The 22,283-nt window shown below is 36.2% G+C and overlaps 1 protein-coding gene across 2 annotated transcripts; it reads right to left on the reverse strand.

The window, feature by feature from the left end:
- Nucleotides 1–10,967: 10,967 nt before the first annotated feature.
- LOC103716761 (S-adenosyl-L-methionine-dependent methyltransferases superfamily protein) lies at nucleotides 10,968–20,039 on the reverse strand. 2 transcript variants are annotated; one of them, XM_008804946.5, is made up of 9 exons: nucleotides 19,887–20,039; nucleotides 19,608–19,664; nucleotides 17,538–17,635; nucleotides 17,230–17,299; nucleotides 15,798–15,846; nucleotides 14,350–14,438; nucleotides 14,230–14,277; nucleotides 11,639–11,698; nucleotides 10,968–11,384 (listed from the first exon to the last, which is right to left on the reverse strand). In XM_008804946.5, exons 1-9 carry the CDS (start codon nucleotides 19,944–19,946, stop codon nucleotides 11,298–11,300), a joined length of 618 nt encoding a protein of 205 aa, XP_008803168.1. In that variant the 5' UTR covers nucleotides 19,947–20,039; the 3' UTR covers nucleotides 10,968–11,297. The 2 variants fall into 2 exon arrangements, with proteins under 2 accessions (XP_008803168.1, XP_038986153.1); XM_039130225.2 differs by lacking the exon at nucleotides 19,608–19,664 and having other exon boundaries at nucleotides 19,887–20,017.
- Nucleotides 20,040–22,283: the final 2,244 nt, after the last annotated feature.

Below are 22,283 nucleotides of genomic sequence, written 5' to 3' on the forward strand. Positions count from 1 at the left end.
GGGGGGGGGGGGGGGGGGGGGGGGGGGGGGGGGGGGTGGAGAGAGAGAGAGAGAGAGAGAGAGAGAGAGAGAGGAAGCTAATAATAAGGACACACATCCATGACCGCTTTTTAATGTGCTTCCTAAAACTAATTAATGCTTCGCTGGACCGGATTTTGATGAAGATTTAGGACGACAGTCTATGATTTTCTCCTTTGTTGTCTTGTTTGATTATAGATCTTCTTTGTCATAGTCTCCGAGAGCCACCGTGTGTCAGGGACGGTCACGAAATGCTTAAGACCGTAATTTACTAAATGATTGATATTCTTTAAGATTCCCGTCTAAAAATAATGCCCGGGCAACTTGGCAAATGATTTAGCACACGATCTACGCTTCCCTCTCCACCATGAAAAGAAATCTTAGAGAGATCCTGATAAATTTGTCTGTCATCAAGGCTCTAAAATGTAGATCGAGCGTATCCACATTTATTTATAATAGCAAGAAATTTCCTTCGAAGTTCCGGCTTGTCACGTGGAGAATATTTAGGCATATCTTTTCACGATTTTAGTTCTAAATTTGTGAGTGTAAGCCCGCTTGTGAATGCTAATGTTATGTGCACCTGGCAGAGAGAGCCCATAAAAGAAAGGCAACTTGTAGAGGAATGATAAACTATTGGTGCACTGGAGCAAGGTAGTCCAAACTTAGAGACCAACTTAATTAGACTCTCAATGCAGCAAAAAAAAAAAAAAATTGTTTTTGAGAGAACAATATAACAAACGGCCAATGAATTACTTTGCTTTAATCTGGTCCCATTTGACAACAACATGAATACTCCATCAACCTGACCCAACTCCTTTTGTTAACCCAAAGTCAATTTTATTTATTCAGCTTTAATCTGATATATAGGGATAATTTGTCTGAAGTTGTTACTTGATAATATTCTGATGGTAACATTACACTTATCTAATTAGGTTGGGTTAATCAGAAATGCAATCGTAATATATAAGTTAATAACTTAACTCGAGTTAGCTTTCAATATAAACTCTACAATTGTTGATATGTTTTAGCTTCAATCAGACCAATCTTTTGATGATTTTTCCATCTTTTTTCCTTTTTTTTACAAAAGAAATTCAACCAATCCATTTTCAGCGCAAATGCATATATATATGGACCTGAGCCAAAAGAAACTATGGGTTTAGTACCTTTTTTTTTTCTTCTTTCCCTTCTTTCTTCCAGCAAATTAACTTAACCCTAGAGGTTGCACCCATAAAAAAGACTTCCACTTGGTGGTGTGATACACCAGCCGTGAGAAACAGCATCACGGTGCAACAGGTCTTATCATTTTGCCTCTCATTTGTCTTTGTTCAAGGGACAAGTCCATCATACTATATACATGATGTGCAACCCACTTGACCTGCGTTGGTTGTCAATTCGTTTGTAGTGGGACAGTTGACGTGAGAATAATGTTAATTTAGAAAATAATATTTGGCCTTTTTTGTGGTAAAAATAATATTTGGCCTTCAAAATCTACTAATGCTTACTGCTTTTTATTATTTACTGTATTTATGGATACATTTTTTCATAAAAGTAATATATACATGATTGCAAAGTAGTTTTTGTTTTAAGAAAAAAAGATAAGTAGATTTTCCGGTTCTAGTGAGAATCATCGTTGTGATTAATCTAAAATCTCTGCAAAACATATAATGAAAATTTTGTCAGATTATGTCCATTTGTTGGCTACAATACTGCAAGGAAAAAATGATAGATGAAGCAGAGACAATACATAGACATCCATTAAACAGTCTGAAAGTTAAATGAGGAGTTAAAGTTGTAAACCTCCCCCTACCTCTAAAAAAAAAGAAAAAGAGAAGCTAAAAGTAAGCACGGGTGAAAACATTAAAGCCTTCAAATATTGTCAGGACATACCATATAATGCAATCCTACCATATAAGTCATTGAAAATCTAAATTATACATTATCTCTCAAAAAAAAGAGAGAGAAAAGAAAGAAATATCCAAACTATGCATTCTCTCAGGGGAGATGGGGAAATCTGAATATGCTGACTTTTCTTCTTTTTTTTTTGGTGAAAAATATCGTGACTTTTCTTTGATAGCTCTAACTTAAGACTTATAGGTGTCACCACATTAAACTATTGGCATGAGTTCTAATAGGATATTAGAATCCCAGGCCAATATCTCACTCCTACTACTCTTGTTAGACAGCAAGTCAAAGACAAAATTTTCTTTTTCAATAGATGTGGGGCAGTTTGTGTATTTTACAAGTATTTTTTTTTGATTAAAATACTTTTTTTTGGAGAAAGCAAGAATTATCTGCACACCAATTAAATATTTGAGAAAACGCATCTCAAAATTCCATACGAAAGAAATTTCTTTCATCGAAGTTAGGGTATAATTGTTGGACTATAGCTCAATTTGCTTGTTCTTGTCATGCTGCAAGAAACAAAACATATCCATCATTAAAATTTCAAGCCATACAAGCCACATAAAATTCCCTTTTAAAGGAATCAAATATGATCACATTCAGTTGATAATATTGGACAATTATGTTCTTCAACACATGTATAGCGTATAACAGACTAATAATACTCCACTTTTTAATGATTAGATCGTCCCATGCCTCCACTAGTGAACCGCTAGAATGTTGTAAGATAAAAAGGAAAATAGAAGATCAACAAGACTTATTAGATGTCTCAAGTTTGAAGAAATTTAGGTTTTCTATAAATTAATTTCCATTTCATTGAAGAATGTGAACTTTTTATTATTGTATTATATAACTCAAACGAAACAAGTACATGCATGGCAGAATCATTATTCGAATCTATAATTCATAGCTAACTACCAAGATGAGACTCTAATATTTATAAATAATAGATTTTTTTCCCCATCTCAAATTCTAAATATGCATGAAGACTTATCAACGACAAAACAAATTGAAGATAATAAAACCATGATATGCCACGATGGTCCCAGCTCAACCATAATATTGTTAGCAGAGCTCACCATTAGCTTCCTCATCCTCTACATTCTTGATTCATTTGGAAGCTCAGGGCTCCATACTATTCTAAATATGCATGGTTTAAAGATAACCACTTTCTTCTTTGTTGCTTTCAAGGTGAAAATTTAGGAGAATTTGAAGGCTTCTATGATCAACATTTTCTTCCTCTCGTAGAACCCTTCTATTTTTACGCAAGTGTCCAAAACCTGCACCCAATGGAAAGTGCTATAATTTTCAATATTGGATGAAATATTTAATCCACTCCAATGTTTTGACAAAATGATGCACATTAAATCCTATTAAATTGCAAAATGTGCATGCTTTAAGATGTTTAGATGACAAATAATGATGTTGGTTTTTGATTTGCATATGTTCTTAGCATAGTTTTACTCGTTATTTACACATGCGGATGTTTATCCAAGCTATCAGTAGTGTTAGGGCAAAAAATCAAATCGGTAAAAGAAATTATTGGTGTCTCCTATAGCTTTCTCATGTTCTCATCATTTTCAAGACAAAGATGCCAAATAATTGAGCCTTTTATTAATTGATCATACTCATAGAAATGAAAAAAGATGTGTAGGTGATAACTTCAACTAGTAATCATGGCAAATCTCTTAGAAGATGTAGTTGATCATTTTCAGAGACTAATCAAATCAGATCGAGAATCTTTTTAACTTGATCTAACTCGATCCCTTCGAGGCACATGTTTATCATAGATCATAGCGGTCTCAATCACGCTCCAACAAAAGCTGTCCTAACACACCTAACTATATATATGAACAACCAATCGATCTACGCATACGACAAATTATCACAACCAATGTTTTATATGGTCTTAATATGTGTTATCTAGGCATTGAAAGTACCCGCAATTTTTGCAATATTTACTATGATCATGCTTGGTGGGTGTTTACACCGAGAACACCTACATGGCATTGTTCTATAACATCCATGCATGGTTGATATATAATATCCATCATGTGGAATGCTTGTGCAAGCTTATTGGTACACACACATAGGCAGAATCACATAGGACATGGGGCGCACACGGTTTATCAGTTTAGTTTCTTAAAAAGAATACATATAATATACTGTCTACATGTATTTTACTCTTAAATACTCATCATATAATTTTAAATAGTTTTTTCTCCCAAGAGGTCGGGAACTCCGAGATTTCGTTGTTTCCCGCCAGCTGTCCCCTCCCATGAGAGAACTCCTAGACCAAGCTTTTTCTTCTAAAGCAACAAAAATGGGCGAACCGCTGACCAACACGTCTCTTCTAAAGCTGCTAATTTTAATTACATTGGCAATACAATAATTTTAATTCTTAGATGGGGACGAAGGTCCAAAAGTATAGGGATATGAACAGGACAAATTTGGTTAGGTTATATTCTCATAAACTATAAATTCTCGAGATCCGCACTCAAACCAACTCTGATCTAATTTTAACCAACTATGTATTTCGACTTATGAAAATTTGGGAACAGAGCAAGTCAAGCCAAGTTGAGCTACAAGTGATGAATGAAAATTATGTAATTATGAAACAGCAAGTTACACACAAATGGCATGTATTATATAATTTGGACAACAATATGTAAATGTTTACTTTGCGCGTTAAATATATTGAGTTCTACTAGGTTCACCGAAGGATCTCAATATATGCTCAGATTGGAGTTGAGTTGCACAGATCTTGAACTTTAGCCTGACCAAACTATACATCATAAATTGAATTAATATTTAGAAGTCAAAGACCGATCGGACTTTAATACACTACCACACATTATGATCCATTTGTTGGATTGGGATGGTTCGGGTTCGAGCGAGATTAGCCACCACATGAAGGAAGGCGGTTTGGAGCCCTAGCACCAAAAGGTCACTGGAAGTTGCTGATTAATATTTGGATTGTGTTTTTTCTAGTTGGGTACGTGCCAGTTGCGTTTATCCAGGAGGACCAAAGTGATTATTATGATATTGGAAAATAAATTTTTTTTGGTAATGCCGTTACCAACTTGGAAGATGATCTGCTAAAACCAAATGGTTCATGGCGACCTAGTCCTTGTGGTTGTACTTTCAGTGTGTAGTTTACGTCATTCCATCGACTTGATTGGCTGGAAACGAAGAGTTTAGGTGCAGAAGAGGACAAAAAATTCTTTTTTGCGTGGAACGTGCCATCATGCAGAACTTTACGTTCATCTCAGGAAACGTGCCAAGTTGCATTCGGTGCAGTCCTTTACATTTGTGATTTATGTCAACAACATGCCAAGTTGCCGGTGGAACCCAACAAACACATCTTTGCTGCTCTTTTTTTTTTTAAAAAAAAAAAATTATAGTGATACCCTCTCCTCAATTTTAAAAAACTCTAACAAATCAAGTAAATTTCCGAATCATATAAAATAATGATATATGGTCATCATATAATAGCATAAAATAGTTATAGAACAAAAATATTCTTGGTACGTATTGAATAGAGTAGAGTCTCAAAAGATATCTCATGTGGAAGCACAGATATCAAAATATTTTGAAGTATATGGCTCTCTCTCTTTTTCTCTCCCTCTCCATGTTTGTGTTTTAACCTTTGTAGCAGGCGCATGAAAACATTTTAGGACGCATCAAGTTAGGTGATTGGATAGGCGTGTGGATCAGACGTGAATCATGCTCATTCCATTTGCATCACAGAGAATTTTGATTCACGGGGGTTCTACTTCTTAGTTTCATGTCACAAATTCAATATCATTTGTAGGTACTACATAAACCAGTTTCATATGCGCATGCATGTGTCTAAACATGTATGCTTGCTTGCTAGGTGTGTGCATTCTTGCCTAACTGCATGCCTTTGGCTTCGGTCCTTCAATCAAAAAACATCAATTCGATTCACCAAAACTTATCTCCGGATAAATATTTGTTAAATCTGTTCTTGTACACCCAAATCCAAATTTCGATGGCAATAATCAAATAAACATCAATTCTATTCTTGTGATTATAACTTCTTCCACTGGGAGAAGTTCTATATGGTTCTTTCACAACCCTATTAAGTCTCTGTCTACACAAATGAACTTACTAGTTTCTGCCTCCCTTGCACGATCCCACCTGCTATTCTTGTCTCAAGCGCTCTTATGTTCAAACCAAACCATAACAAATTATCAAGCTATCAGATAGTTTTACCCTATCAAACTAGCTTTCTAGGTAGGCTATCTAGCTCTGTGACTTCTGGTACCCAATGCACCACCAAATTCAAACCCTAATTCCCAGTCATAGAAGGAAGTGGGAACAAGTGACATGGTTTCAATGCAACGTAGAATGAATATTTGATATAATAACCGTTGGTTTGGTTTTCATGAGTATATAATACTGAAAAAAGAGGCCAAGTGGAGATACGAAGATTTGGTGCAACGTAGGAGAAAACATAAAATATGCATTCAAGATTGCAGCTATATGCATCCCCTTGTAAACATCGCTTTCGATGATTTGCTAGCATGAGTTGGGAGATGATCTCAACTCAATAAACTGGTCTTTCCCAAACATGCGGACACCAACGCGCCCCAACGTCACAACGCAGGGCTCATTTGAGCCCTCCTCTCTCTCTCTCTATATATAAGTATATGTATATATATATATGTATATACATATACACACACACATATATAAATATATATATATACACACACACACACACATATATACACACATACATACATATATACATAAATACATATGTAGACACACTCACCAAATTATCCATAAAAAAAAAAAAAACTACAGCAAGTTCACATTTATATTTTTTATTTTCCAAGAGACATCATACACCGAGGTACTTTTATAGGTATCGATTCTTGACAAATCATCACAATGTAGGCCATAATCCAATGAAATTACATAGCGACACTATGTGGAAAGAGGCTCTGTATTTGAAGTTCAAAGAGTTTTTCTCCCAGGACTAGAGGTGTTTCAGACTAATTCCCATAAAAGAAATCTCTTTGTCAAAACCAAGTTGAAAATCGATTTTATTCACTTTCTATATCCCCGGGGAGTAAACCAGCGACTAAGATAAATCCAGTTGGCTCTTTAAAATTGACATGTAATCATATTAGTACATTTCTTTTCTTTGAACAATGTGGTGGTCATTTGCCAACCAAATGAGCTAACAGCTTTTGGCAAATAAACTACTTGCTATTGTATAGGTCCTTCCTATTCTACATCCTCTAAGAGGTTTGGTTGATTTATTCAACGTATTCTCTTTCCTCCTCATTCTCAACATCATTGATCATTCTCCAAGGTATTTATCTCCTTTTGGGACCCTGTGTACATCTGGAAAATCTTATTTCTTATTGAACAATTTAGCATCAACTTGCAAGTTGCAACGAATTAGATGAAGATGAACATGGAATCGAAATGGTTAGATTGTTAATTTCCACAACAGTGTTACTTATTTTTTAATTGAATAATCAAATAACCTTCTCCACCATCCAGGTCTCATATACACTTATTTTAGATCAAGTTACCAGATAAAATTTTACAGTAATTTCTAGAAAATAACTTGAAATTGGTTCAAAATTTATTTTCATTACTTTGTGTAAATTTTAATAATGCCTTACATATGCTTAGTACTCTCATAATCTTTTTAGAGGAGGCTCCATCAAATTATTAGTAGATGACGGCAACAGATAAGAAAAGGCTCTTTATGCACTACCTCACAGGTACCATATGAGTCTAGGAACACTATCATTTCATGTGGCAACTATAGCTCAACCCCATGGATTGACTAGGTATCATTTGTCTAGTTTCAGGTCATGCAAATTTTAGTTAGGGTTTGGTCTACGTGAAAATGTTCATAAAAGTCTATGCATGTTGGATTCAAGTCAAATGCAACAAATTTCAATTCATTACCATATGTGCTATATTATAAAGCAAATACCTCACCAAGTGATTAGTTTCTACATCTTCTCTCTCTTTCTCTCTCTCTCTCCCTCCCTCCCTCCCTCCGTACTCACGATGGAAAGTTTAATTATAGTAAACTGTAGCTTGCTCTCATAATTACACCTTTTTGCTTAGCAACCAGAGCTTTTAGGTTAACTGTAGTGCTGAAAGTCTCTTTTTCTTTAAATGAGAAAATTTAATTGTTAAACCCAAACTTCATAGATGCCTGCAATATACTCTCTTTATCACTATTTAAGATAGACAGAAAAGTGAACAGGCCAAAAGTCAGATTTCATGTAATAGTTTCGCATAAATCAACAAAATTTTTAAGCAATTTTTGATCAAAGCATATCAATATTGCTTCTTCTCGCATGCATTGCATGTGCTTCACATTATAATTCAAGGGGAAAGCTAAAGATGGTCACCCTTCTAACTTATTTGGAGGTATATGTTTAAGGCTAAGGGCATAATAGAAATAACAAATATAAGAAACTAGTGTGGAAGTCTAGGATAATGGCAATCATTGCACAGATGAGACTCTATACACTGCTTTATTATAAGTGCTAAAAGCTTATTAGCGATATTCTCTTGATTATTGTACCAAGGTGGTTGCATCAAGGACTTTGTGATCAAGAGCATTAGGTTCCAAATTGCAAGAAATCTTAAAAAGATATCCCCTAAGTACTAGGTGGTGGAAAAGAAAGAGAGGAAGTTTAAAATATTTTTTAAGAAAAGTCAATTTTTTTATCCCTGTAATTGTTTTATTATTTTTGCTTTTTTTGGTGCATGCACTAGATCGATGTTTAACTTCCCCCCCCCCAAAAAAAGGGCATTCCCAGAAAATTTCAAAAAATAAAATCACCACAATTGTTTTCATTTCTCCAAAGAAAATGCCTCTTCTACTAATCAAGTGGCTCTTCTAATCAACAAATGTCTCTAATTTTTCCAGATTAATTATTCTTATCTTCCAGCAAGGAGAACTTCTGCCCTGCCATGGACTCTACCACCTACAACACTGTGCTTGTCTTCACAAGAGACTCGATCGGCTAACTATTTAAGATTAACGAACCAAGGCTCAAGTAGTATGAAAGTACGATAGCTGAAGCTTGAGTTAAGTTTTTCATGACCTATTGACCTCGTGGATACCTAGACTTGTTGGCCAAGCGCACAATTGAGCTGCAAAGGGCAAGAAGAAGGCACAAGTAAACTTTAGTTTAGTCAATAATGAACAATACCAAGTTTTCTCTATTTAAGGAAGTAGTTCTTATGGATGCTATATATCATTCGAAAAGGACTGGTAGCTAACCACATTGTTCATGACCACTTGTTGAGATACAATTTTTTTTAAAAACAAATCAATTAACCCTTGCTTTTTTATCAAATGGTGCTGGGGCCTGGGAGGAGGGTCGTCATAGGACCAACATCCAAGTTCCATCGAATCACACGTGTTGATTGGTTGAGAGCCAACCCATTCTATTTTTAAAGACCAACGAGCATGGCGTGGTCCAATTTTTTAAGCTATTGTCAACCAATCCATTTTGTTTGTAGCATGAGGACGAGAGAGACCAAACCATCGGTGTTCCATGCGGAAAGGTATCTGGCCTACGAAATCGTGCATGGGATTCGCTTAGCATCGTCCTCCCAATGGGGTTTTTTTTTAATATTTATATGACACACAAAATCTCATACGGGATACAGCAGCCTACTGGCTTCAGATACGGGTTCCGATAAAATGTGCCCGAGCACCGAGGAAACTTGTGATCTAAGCGATGAGACGACGCCGGAATATTTTAAGCGATGAAGCTTCTCTGGCTGGGAAGCTTGTGGTTCCAGGAGATGCCAACGCCAAAAGACGCGAGCGCTTATCACCATCCACGTCTCTCTCTCTCTCTCTCTCTCTCTCTCTCTCCGGAGAGAGTAACCAAAAGGAGAGCATTATTCAGGCACCTATTGATGTTGTGTGCGGAAAATTATCAAGAAAATGAATGAATGGCAGGTTGCCACCTTCCTTGCTAATAAAAGTGAAGGACAAAACACTAGGATGGGATCAAATTAGAGTAATATTTTGTGCAACTCCTATCCATATGGTTGCTCAAACCTAACATTATGTCATGGCCTTTTGATCCATACTAGATCATAGATTTAGCTCCCATGGTCCAACCTAAGATTTGCCATACCGAGAAATACCAATATATACCAATCATATTGTACCAATACCGAACTGACAATACATTACAGAAAAATATTCGATACGCCAAACTGACTCCTATACTGAGCATAATAAAATAGTACCATTACAAAATCCGCAAACCTTGGTCTGAACTAATTAGGCTAATCCATAACCTACTCTACTCCATGTGATCTCAACCTTGTTTGGCCTAGGGCTCGATCCCTGCAGCACGTTGCAGCTTGGAGCGAGGTTGCCAAAGACCAGGTGATTTTAGAAACCTCATCACCCAATCATGACTCGTGAACCAAGCCAAGCAGATTCCACGTAAAATTCTTTCCTACTAGATGGAGCGAAATCAAAAGTCTGACCGCCACTCACATGTTTATATTTGGAGGAAAATAAAAAATCCAAGCCAAATCTGACCAGAATGAATACACATCAGAACCATGCCACGGCAAAAACATAACCCGTAGATTAACTTTTTGCCACCGCAAGAAGGCACCTCCATCTATTAGTTTTGGAACCATATATTTCATAAAGCATTTAAAATTGAACGCAACAATTCGCCAACTTTTCATGGTTAAGGCATCCCATTGCACAATGTCGTATCTCAATGATGAATGTTATTGCTCGATGATCAACATGCCTACTTAATTTTGACGACTGGCAAAGGAACATACTGACATTTTGTAAGGAGGCCTGAACATAAAAGTTTAGGTGCCGCAGATGGTTGTGAGCTCAACCTGAAAGACGAACTTCTTCAGCAGAGGTCTGAACCAAGATGGACAATTAAGTAGTGCAATTACTAAAAATACTAACACCACCAGCAGTCATCCACTCTTGAAAGTTTTCTTAACATGGTTGCGATCATCACATGATAAATCAAACATTACTTCAATCAGGTTTCTTTCTTCGAGAATTCTTCTCAATCAGCCTTCATCATTACATAATCTACCATTCAAAAACCAGCCATGTTCATCAGACTTTGCACCGAATCCAATATTTAGCATGCAGAAATACTTGATTACAAATATCATCGGGTAACAGTTTGCTTTTCCCCCTCATCACAGCATGAACAAGCCATGTCACAACTGGGATGACTCGGTACAATCCAGAGATCTTTGCCCGATTAATGGAATTCCAATTAAGCCATACCATGCACCGAAGCGTTTTTGAGTCCTCGTACTTGAGAATAAAATTTCAGCCCCCCTTAACTGAGTCAAGGAACAAAACGCCAGAGATCCACTGCTATATCAACCTCTTTTTTCTTGTGAAACTTGTAAAGCTGCGGCACATCAAACTTAAGCTACAAAACCCAGTAGCAAAAGGGCATTAAGGGGCATCAACATAAACATCGCTCAGAAATATAGACATATCAAGAGAAATACCATGCTTTACTACAACATTAAGGTAAATACCATATCTAGAGAAAAAATTGAATGAAATTCATATGTTGGAACTAGGATGCCACTCCTATGAATTCAAGCACGCAAAGATGGATGCAAGCTCCTAAAAGGACGTCACATGAAAAATTCAATAGGGCATCGTTTCTGTTTATACCTCACACAATACCTCGGCGCTTTTGGCGTTGCAATCCCGCAAGGCTGTTCTCTTTACGTGCTGTGCATCAGACAAACATGAAACAGAAAATGAAGGGTAGGATCATGGCAACCAAAAGATCCACATGAACTAGTATGGCAACATGAAAGCAGCGGATAGAAAATGAGATTGTGAAATGTAAGTTCCACGTTTATAAGGGGAACCCTGCAGCATCGGTTACACACAGTGCTTGATGCGCAAACAAAAAGGAATTTTATTGCTAATAAAAACATGTCTACTCATTCACAAATGGTTGATAACCAACCAATCTTCTCAGGACATGAACCTCCAAGAATACATACACATTCAGTTTTTTAATTCTTTTCATAAAATAAATAACTTGAAATAGCATTTATAAGGTAATAAAAGCATCAGGTGCTATGCCTGCATAAATCGAAAGAGAGAACCATGGGAGAATCTGGACTGATCAAAAAGACTGAACGATTTTGATGATACATATTTGATGAGTTCACGTATATACAGAAAATGCCAGACAGATAAGGAAGTAACATTGGACAATATGGATTTGTGGAAGAAAACTTAAGAGGATAAGGGCTTAAAAATGAACAAAACAAAGATAACATACGGATTATAGTTTTAATGAAAACAAAATGAAAATAAGGCCATAATGAAGACTGATGAACAAGAGATATCACAAACCAATCATTTTTTTGTTATTTAAGATCTAGTATACAGTATATGGAGGGATAGACAAAAACACGTAGGGTAGAATTAAGCTAGTTAATGAAGTGAACAGCTGCTTCTAGGGTACCATATGATCAATGCAGACCTCAGTCACAAACATGAATTCTATAAGATGGCAATAAAACACGAAATGTTATATGGATCAAAATATTGAACGACAGAAAGGATAAAAAACTAGAAAGGACAGATGGAAATGAGTTGTAAGAGTAGCATAAATTAACGGCAAAGTGATGGAGAGTCAATCGAGATGTTACAGGCAGTCAGGCACATACAACAAAGATTCAGTAAGGAGGGGCATTGTAATTTGCATTGAAAGATATTTTAAGAGGGAAGAAACCTAAGGTAGCATTGATGGGGGTTATGAGAAGAGTTAGGGAAAAGCTTGAAATAACATCAGAGATGACCCTAAATAGGAAAGCTGGGTGAATGAGGACCCATAATGCTGACCACAAATAGTTGGGACCGGGCAGGTTATTCATAATTATTATGTTGCATTGAAATCACAGAAAGTTAGGGGGGAAACGATCTAACATGGAGAAAAGGCACATTAAAGACGACTGGATATGAAGAAAAATCGACAAATTCTAATAGTTATGCAGCACAGTTTCAGAAAGAGTTGGAACTACACTAAGGCCATATATTCTTATCTCATCACAGTTACAGATAAAGTTTCAATTAAACTCAGTAAGAGTAATGTGCCATATATGAATAATATGTTGTTTAGGTTGTGTGCAAAATGCGACTGAAAATTAAATTGTGATATGAAGAGTAGGTGATTAAAACTTAGAATATCGATGGCAGGAACATAAATGAAATGATCCATCGGATGGTGAAATTTTAATCACCAATTCAAAATAATGAAGAGAACTGGCTAAGGTAATATTGACTAGGAATTAGCACAGATGGATGAAATAGAGGTGGTTTTAGGAGACACTGAGTGATCAGATTGAACCTCTTTGACTTGTAGTATTTTGTTTGACAATAACAAGGCCATCAAGTGGCATGGATCCATTTGGGCGGTAAAGAGGCCTGCAATATCAACATGCAATAGTGGATATGTGGCAAAACTAAAAAGGTTTGGGTTAGGAATTAGTACATCGAAGGGCTGAAGTGACAAAATTTAGAAGGATGAAAAAATTGTGTAGTCATTTGGTGATGGCTATGATAAAAAGATGATCTCTGACCGTAGTAATGATTAAACCCAAAAAGAGGACAAAGCCTAAGAAGACATGGGGGAAATTATAGAAGCTTGTATTGGTAGTGAAACATAATGCCTAAAAGGAGCAAATTGCAAAGAAGATTTTGCAAGGCTGATCCAAATAGTTGTGGCTTGAAACAAGACTTCTTGATTAGGGCACTGGTTGTACTTTTGAATAAAGTAACAAGAGTTGTTGCCAGAAAAAAGTGTACTCAAAAAGAATCAGGCGGCACAAACATAATATCAATGAAGGACACAGACGTGTATAGTATTTCTTTTTACACATCTAACATGACAAGACAACGACTTAAATGCCATACAGTTTCTCCAATGGCTTTGCATCTAACACTTCATATAAAATAAACATATTCGTAAAATGAAATTGTCATGGGCATCATATTGACAATGAATAAAACTTTCATAATATTTATGAGTGTGTGTCTGAGATCTTAAAGCTTCTGTAAGCAATAATGCTACAGTTTAAAAATTCTTCTAACATATAATCCAGATGTCTATAGGGTACCATGGTATGCATGAGAAATTTTGAGCCTCTGTTAGTGTAGTCGTAGACCAAAAAATTCAACATGCATCAAGAAATGACACTCTCAACTCAATAACCTAATTATACATTACAAAAATAACTACTCACATCTCTTGTTGTAGTCTTATGCAGAGAATAGACTGCTTCAGATGCAACCTGATAACAATTGGTAGAGTCAGAAACATTAACACTCGATGGCATGGCTTATGAAAGAAAGTCAATTCTCACTTTCAAAGCAATGGTTAGGAACCCCATGTCAGACCCTTTCTTTCGTGTTCCAAATGGAGGATTCATCACAACAGTGTTTACCAATTGACCTGCACAAGATATATCAAGCACTTCAATAAATATTATTTCCCCTGGTGAGCTGAAAGACAGTTGGTGCAAGTCTTCTAACATATGCTTTCTGTTGCCTTGACCATGAGCAGCGAACTTTTCTCACAAAAATCTAGTGTTCGTATTTTACATTTTATTTCAGCAGTTTCTTTCGATTTATGGCCATAACCCACCATACAAAAAATCTTCTTAAGTCATTTCTCACAATTCACTACCTTGATCTAGGTCAATTATTCCTTTTCTTTGAATATTTTGTTATTTTTTGTTTAACAAAGAAAGGAGATGAATAACATGCATATCAAATGACAACAAGGAACAAGATAAAAAACCAGCAGAAAAGATCACCCAAGAAGCCTGCAAGGCATAAAAAAGAACAACAAAGCCCTTAACAACATACAAGGTATAGAAACAAGAAGAAATAAGCCCTTAATACGCAATGAAATCGTTTAAGGTCCACAATAAATAACAGAGATTTATGCAGACAACCCTCCAACGCAACCCCCCCTTCTCTTCTGCCAGAAGGAACAAAAAAAAAAGAGATCGTCCCTGGCGGGCTATCACATAAATGTAAGAACAGAAATCTACCACCACAGGATGTGAGGAAGGGAGGGGGGGGGGGAGGGAGGGAGGGAGGGAGAGAGAGAGAGAGAGAGAGAGAGAGAGAGAGAGAAATTTTGCATTTTACACTCTCCTTATGTGTTTAATAGAAATTAGGTATACGATGCAGCTTAAATTGTATCTCTATGATGTCCACAAAATTCTACGGCTTAGCCAATATTTCCTTTCACTAGCCTAACAATGAAGTGTATTAACTGAATAGTCTATAAGGCATTCTTTTTCAATCTCTTATAACATGTCTATCTGCAGCAAAAATCCAAAAGGCTCCTCCACAACATATCAATCAATATCCCTGGTCAATATTCTCGTTTGACTACCTAGACAAGTCAAAGAAATATGTTTTCATCATGCATGGAGCAGGAAGACCAGCAAAAGTAATATCAGCATCACAGAAGACCCAACACTGACATATCCGATTTGTCCTACATATCAGGACATCTTATGCAAGTACAGCCCATCTTTATTTTCTCAGCACCAGGCAGGACTTGAAGCTAGTACATCCTCAACAACATATCCTGAAAAGACGAAGAGTATGTATAACAAATAAAATACTGGTTCCGCCTTTAGGGTTAATACACAGGTTAATGGTTATGTCCAACATCATTGTCCTGTAGAACTCAACTGATGCATGAAAAAAAAGAAGATACTTTTCACTAAGGATAGGAATCGCAAAGGGTTCACCTCAGAATGAGAAGAGAGAGTGGTGTTAGAGCTGTCATTACCTCTCCATCCTAAGTTCTTAATGTCACAACAAATGAAATCTATGTCCAACTGCATGAAAAGATATTTTATCCCAAAGAAAAGCAAAGTGTTAGCCTCATCCACATAAAATGAACTACAGATAAATTTTGATACAATAATTATTTAAAATAACTGGATTCCTCGACTAAAATTTGACATTATTATCCTGGTATTACTGTTATCATAAAGACAGGTCACTAGCATAGTAAGTATGGGATTTTGATTTAAAACTCAAGCTCACTATATGCAGGAATCGGACTAAAAGTTCAGAATATTGCAGCTGACAAATATTTAGCAAGTTTTGACAGATCTCTCAATTATGAGTTCATGATACCAAGAGAAGAATGCTATAAACGATAAGCTTGCCGAGACGTGACTTGCTAGAGAAAGAGCTCATTTTTAATGTGAATATAAAACAAAAAATGTTTGATTTTCATGTTGAACCTTGTAAACAACTAACGGAATTGAATTTAGATGGTCTAGATTGATTCTGAAGTGTCTTGAATAGCAAGAGGTTGGAAACCTTGAATCTTAGAGACCTAAGGCAGATTGGTCAAGTAGAGCAAATGCAATCCATATTCTTACAGAAGCAGTCAGTCATAAATCAAGTCATGTGGATCCAATTTATCACCACTAATGTTGCATGATGCAGCCTTAATGATAAACTTTGCCATTCAGCAGGTGTTGGATTGAGAACAGAGGAAAAAATTAGGGTATAAAGGCACATCTACAGAAAAATATTAGAATCATAAGATATAAATGAGTTTGATTTAGGATGAATGAATGAGATCAATTGCAGACCATATTGCCTAATAGTAAGAAGCCATCTTGTATAAGTATCATTCGGAACTTGTTCATCAAAGGTAAATATCAATTTGTTGTTTGACCGGTAGTTTATGCTCATGGAATGGTCGTCTTTATGCAGCCCACAAATTGTACTAATCTTACCAGTTTAGGATTTCTATATTCAGCATTACTCCACATTTAAATGCATTTAAGTGCTTCTTAAGCATGCTTCTTTTCGTTTAGCAATCCAATTAGATAACGGTATTAATGACTAAAAATTGGATCAGAATATGTTCTGCATGATTTTTTTCATTCCTACAAAATAAAGATTCCCCCTCTAGAAGAATTCAGAGGAGTTCCACTGGTATTGGTACACCGACTTATGCCAAATAAGCGTAACTAAAAAAGGTATAATTGTTTGAGAATCCATGAAAGGTTCAGCCAAACCTGTTGGGATTAGAAACTGCTCAATTCCAACATGTCAAAAGTCCAGCTTATAGTGTCATAGTGCAAAACAAACGTTACCATCTTAAGATAACTTTTCTGAAGCAACTAGTTATAGGTTATTAATAAAGATAAGTTAAACAATAATCACATGTTGCAACTAGTAACAGATTAAGATAATACCTCCAGATCTGCAGCATTTTCTGAAGCAATTTCAAGGGCTTGTGAATCAATGTCAATGCTTATGACATGTCTGTTCGTATTACAAGAGCAGGATATTTAAATTAAACCTTCATAAATGTCCAAAGTAAAAAAGAACTGCAAACATCATACTTTTCAGCATGTGAACATAAGTTAAGATCAGGAAAATGCATAAAAGATCAAAATATTAACAAAAGACGGCAAAAGGCGAGGGTTTTGGCAATATCTAACAAACAACCATACCAAAGGAAGCAAATGGTTTTCTTTCTAAAGGATTAAAAATTACTCACTCTGCACCCAAAAGAGCACTTGCAATACCTAGCGTACCACAGCCACAACCAAAGTCAGCTACTACCTTGCCACTTATGTCACCAAATGTACTCTCAGCCTGACATGTTTACATAATAACAAAGTATACATAGACATTCAGAACATTTTAACTTTTAATGCTCTTAATTATCATTATAACAATACTCTCATTGCATATTAAAATAGTTTTACGACTTAATTAAACAGAACCAAAGGACAGGCACCTCAGAAGCACAAAAGATAAATCAAAAAAGAAAACCACCTAGTGAGACATACATCAACCAGACTTTTAGATATCTGGTCCTTCTACTTGGCAGATATATGTTGCACATGTAAGTTGTATTACTACTACACAAATCAGAGATAGAATAATATTAGAATTCAAGTTCCAAGGAAAATCACTGCAAGATTAAAATTAAATAAAGTTCCAAAGAATAAAAAGCTTCTGAAAAGTTGACTAAAAGAATAACCATTACCACCAGTAATTTATTCCAGCTCCCCTTTACATTTGCTAAATTGATCATAAAAGCATTATGAACCTGGAAAAATTAGTAAATTTACCGATTTACCAAGTCTCAGCTAAACTTATTATCATTTGTCACTGACCACTGAATACCCTGAATAACTATTACAAATGGACCGAAAGTTATTCATTTATTTAACTAGAGGTCATAAAGTGCATGAAATCCCACAAATCATACTTTCAGAGTATATGTTTTAATGTTACTGTTATTATATTTAAGATGCCCTCTTCCATACAACAGTCTTTCCCTCCCGTTTAAGATTCATAACTATATTTTTTTGCATTTCAAAATAACACCCTGAGAGTCATCTTTCAGAGAATTGGAGGACGTCTATGATATCTAATGAGAGCAAGATATCTATGATGGATGTCTGAGGCAAGCATGAAGAGTTCCAAGGTGAGGCGACTAACATAAGCCCAACTTGAACCCAAAAGGATGACAAAGGGTAAATGAAATTCTTGCTATAATTGGAGTATCTCAAGTTTTCAACATAGTCTTCTCATGCTTTCCTGCTTAGTCTCATATTATCAATGAGCTTCTGAGAAAAGTTTTTGATTATAAGTTCTAGTGGAACTTGAAGTGTTTATGTAAAACAACATAATGGAAAAAGTTGAAAGAAGAGTGACATTATAACTAAACTTTCAAGAACTTATCTCATGTAATAACCAAATTTTGAAAAAAAATATCTAGCATATCAACCAAAGTTAAAACTTGAAAGATCAACAAGTTCTTTTCTCCAAAGAAGTGAATGTAGAAAAAGATTTTTTTCCTTCATTCTTTCAATGCATAAAGCGTATAAAGTTAGCTTGTAGAAATGCCAAAACCTAAGAAATACATAAAATTTTGTTTTTCTCATAAAAATATTAACTAATAACTGAAATTGATTGTTCATTTAATCTTTCCAGAAAATGTGCTCCCCAAAATTGGGCTTTCTTGAAATGTAAGGTTGTTTAGCAACTAATATAGCAAAATATCAGGAAAAAATTTTGCAACTTACCTATATTTCTCGGATGCCAAGCGAAATACTTCCAAAATCTGCAAAATCTTGATTTTACTAATACCAAAATGCTTCCGAAAGGCCCGCCCAATCACCACAAAAGCATATATCCTTTTTTTCATAGTCAAAAAAAAAAAAAAACAAAAAAAACAAAGATCCCCAAATGAGTCTAACAGGCCAGTACACCTACCAAATCATCCAGATTTGGCTGGACTTTGCTGAAATCAACAAAGCTCAGCCTCAGCTGATGGTTTCGACCAAAAGATTTTCCTTGAGCTTAGACCAATGGAATTTACTGATTCTGATTGAAACCAAAAGACACCCCAGAACTAAGGTCGATTTATTGTCCCCATTCTCGAAGTTGTTCTTTATATATTGGCCGAGATTTTGAGAGAATATTAATTTTAGTAAAGTAACAGCAAAGCATAATACAAGTCAAATCAAACCAAACCAATCTACGAACCCAAAGCAGTATGCAATTAAACTTGATACCCAACAAACACCCAATCAAGATTTGACAGAAGCAATACCATATAAAGCAATCTTGATGCAATATGCGGTCCGGTTGGATACTGTTCCAGCTCCACCTGCTCAAATTTGTTCAGCCAAAAAAATATATACATACATATAAATTAATTTACGATGGAATTCCCGAATCTTTGCACGGAAAAAAGCTGAACAGAAAATCAAGAGAAATTCTTCAAGAAATAAATAAACAATAAAAGGAAATCAATCAGAGAGAAGCATATATTCGCTGGGAATTAAAAGGAAGAAAAGATCTTAGAAAAAGAAAAGGAGTTATCTGACACCTTTGGGTTGGAGAACTGCTGGAGGGTTCCCAAAAGGCCTTCTACCTGCTTGAGCTTCATGTGGTAGCAGGCGGTATCGAAGAACCCTAAACCTCTCCTTCTTGGTGGAAAGGATAACAACAGCGAGTGCGAAGGAGAGCCGGTTCTTGAACCCGGCCGGAAGTCGGTTTTCTCTTATCGGGTTATCGGTTCGGAACCGGGCCGTAGTTAAACCCGCGTTTATCGGGCACCATTTACCGCCCTGTTAATCTTGTTTAATGTTATCGCTAATTATTATTTTCTTGCACCATATGAAGGATGATAATATGACCATCGTCTCAGATTCACAAATCCTTGTAAAAAAAATATTTTAGACATTAACTAGTTGTTTTTTGTGATGAAAGATCATTGACATACATGAGGACCTTCGATGTGTAGATTTTTTTTTTTTTTAAAGTCGAAGTTACCATAAAAATTTTCATGAAAAAACTATTCATAGGCTCTATAGCTGCATAATTTGGTCATATATAAAGGTCATGTGGAGCCTTAATTATTTTATGTTGAAGTATATTAAGACGTGACAATTTTTTCACTTACTATCATCTAATTAGTCGAATATGTTGGGCTCAATGGGTTCTGATGTATATAAATATTTTTTTTAAAAAAAAAAATACCACAACAACATGGTCAAATATGAGTTATATACCATTATTTTGTGGATTTTGTTTCTCGATGCATTTAGAATTTTATTTATCATGGTACCGCCGTTCATTTACAAGGAAACTTATTTATTCACTGAGGACTCGCCTCCCATGGCCATTCAATGCTTGCAAGGAGCTAATCACTGTCATGGATATTGACTTAATGACTTATACTATCAGGTTTCTGATGGGTAGATGTGTGATTCAAGCCGTAGTATTAAATGACATTATTCTCTTATTAAGTATGAGTTTATTAATTTTTTAACAAAGTGGTCGGAAAAGAGGTTCAAGCTATCCTTAGAAATGTAGAACCCAATGCATCATATAAAGCAACTTTTATGTTATATGCAAAAACTGATATAAGCATCCCAATAGAAGTTGTTGCCACCAAAATCTAAATTGAGAAGACCGGATGAGCTGGAGAACAAGGTGAGATCAGATTGTGCTCATACTATTGTACCCAGAGGAAGAAATCAACTCGGAGATTTGAAGCAAACCTGAAAACAATAAAAATTAATACCAAGGTTGCCCGATGGGGATCCTCTGATATCTAAATCAAGTAGAAATTTTGGAAAACAACAGTGATTGGAGAGAATAGCGAAAGAGCATCAACGTAAGAACGAATGTATCTAGAAATCCCCGGATGCTCTTTATATAGGACGAAATTAATATAGATTATCGAGGAGGACAATCCAAAAAAACTGTCTAACTCATATGGTCGGAAGCTCTCTCTATGTCCAGCTTGATCACCATGAGACCTCGTCAATAGGAAGCTCATTGAAGATCAGATATAAACTCTTGAGCTATAAAGATGTTGTCAGAATGCACCGAACACCCACAAATGCCCTTGCTCAGGGCTGATCAGTATGAGAAGCAGTGGCTTCAACCTAGCAACCATGATCCTTGCAATAGCCTTGTATAGAGTGGTACACAGGCTAATCAACCTAAAATGATAGAGCTCCGACACATCCCGCCTCTTTGGAATTAGAGTGATGAAGGTCTTCTTCTAAGTATTAGTCATCGTGATAGAGTGAAAAAAAGCTGGATAGACGTTACCCCCTCCCGTCGTATGATAGACCAATATATTTTGAAGAACGAAGGAAATCCACCTGGCCCTGGAGCTTTGTCATCTACCATGGTCTAAAATGCCTCCCGCAACTTAGTCGCAAACATAGGCCTAATGAGAGTAACATTCTCTGACTCTTTAACCTCCTACATCCGGAGTTGGAAAGGTAAACGAGGCAGATTGCCCTAGGCTCTCCGACCACCATGCTCTAAAGAAGTCGAGGATCAGTTATCGAATCTCATTTGCCTCCTCTGTCCGATCCCCTAAAGCATCCCTCAACGTCCAGATCAAGTTGCTCTGCCTCTTAATAATAGTGGACCGGTGAATGAACGAGTGTTCCTATCCCCCTTCTTTATCCACTAAACCTGTGACTTCTAGCGCCAAAAAACATCCTACTACCGCAAAAAAGCATGGTGTGCTGTAGGCTTACCTCGAAAGTTGGCCAACTTCCCATTCATCAAGCCATCCCCCAGGTCCTCTCTCCCTTAAAGTCCATAATGGAGGCCTTGATCTTATCCAGACGTTTGAAGATGTTGCCCACGATCTCCTGATTCCAGCATTCCAGCCCATGCTTTATGAGCTCTAACTTATGGGTCACCTGGTACATGACATCCCTCTGGATAGGAACTACCCAAGCACATCGCATAATGT

The sequence above is a fragment of the Phoenix dactylifera genome, chromosome 12 (assembly GCF_051530095.1).
Source record: "Phoenix dactylifera cultivar Ajwa chromosome 12, Ajwa_hap1_PhDact_Kaust_v1.1, whole genome shotgun sequence".
Taxonomy (NCBI): Eukaryota; Viridiplantae; Streptophyta; class Magnoliopsida; order Arecales; family Arecaceae; genus Phoenix; species Phoenix dactylifera.

What these genes read in the sequence shown, in the direction of transcription:
- LOC103716761 (XM_008804946.5), bottom strand. Translation starts at nt 19,946, where the DNA reads ATGAAGCTCAAGCAGGTAGAAGGCCTTTTGGGAACCCTCCAGCAGTTC. An exon ending in TCCTAACCATTGCTTTGAAA is followed by an intron (nt 14,278 to 14,349) that starts GTGAGAATTGAC and finishes AATTGTTATCAG; the next exon opens with GTTGCATCTGAAGCAGTCTA. An exon ending in GCGCCGAGGTATTGTGTGAG is followed by an intron (nt 11,385 to 11,638) that starts GTATAAACAGAA and finishes TGGGTTTTGTAG; the next exon opens with CTTAAGTTTGATGTGCCGCA.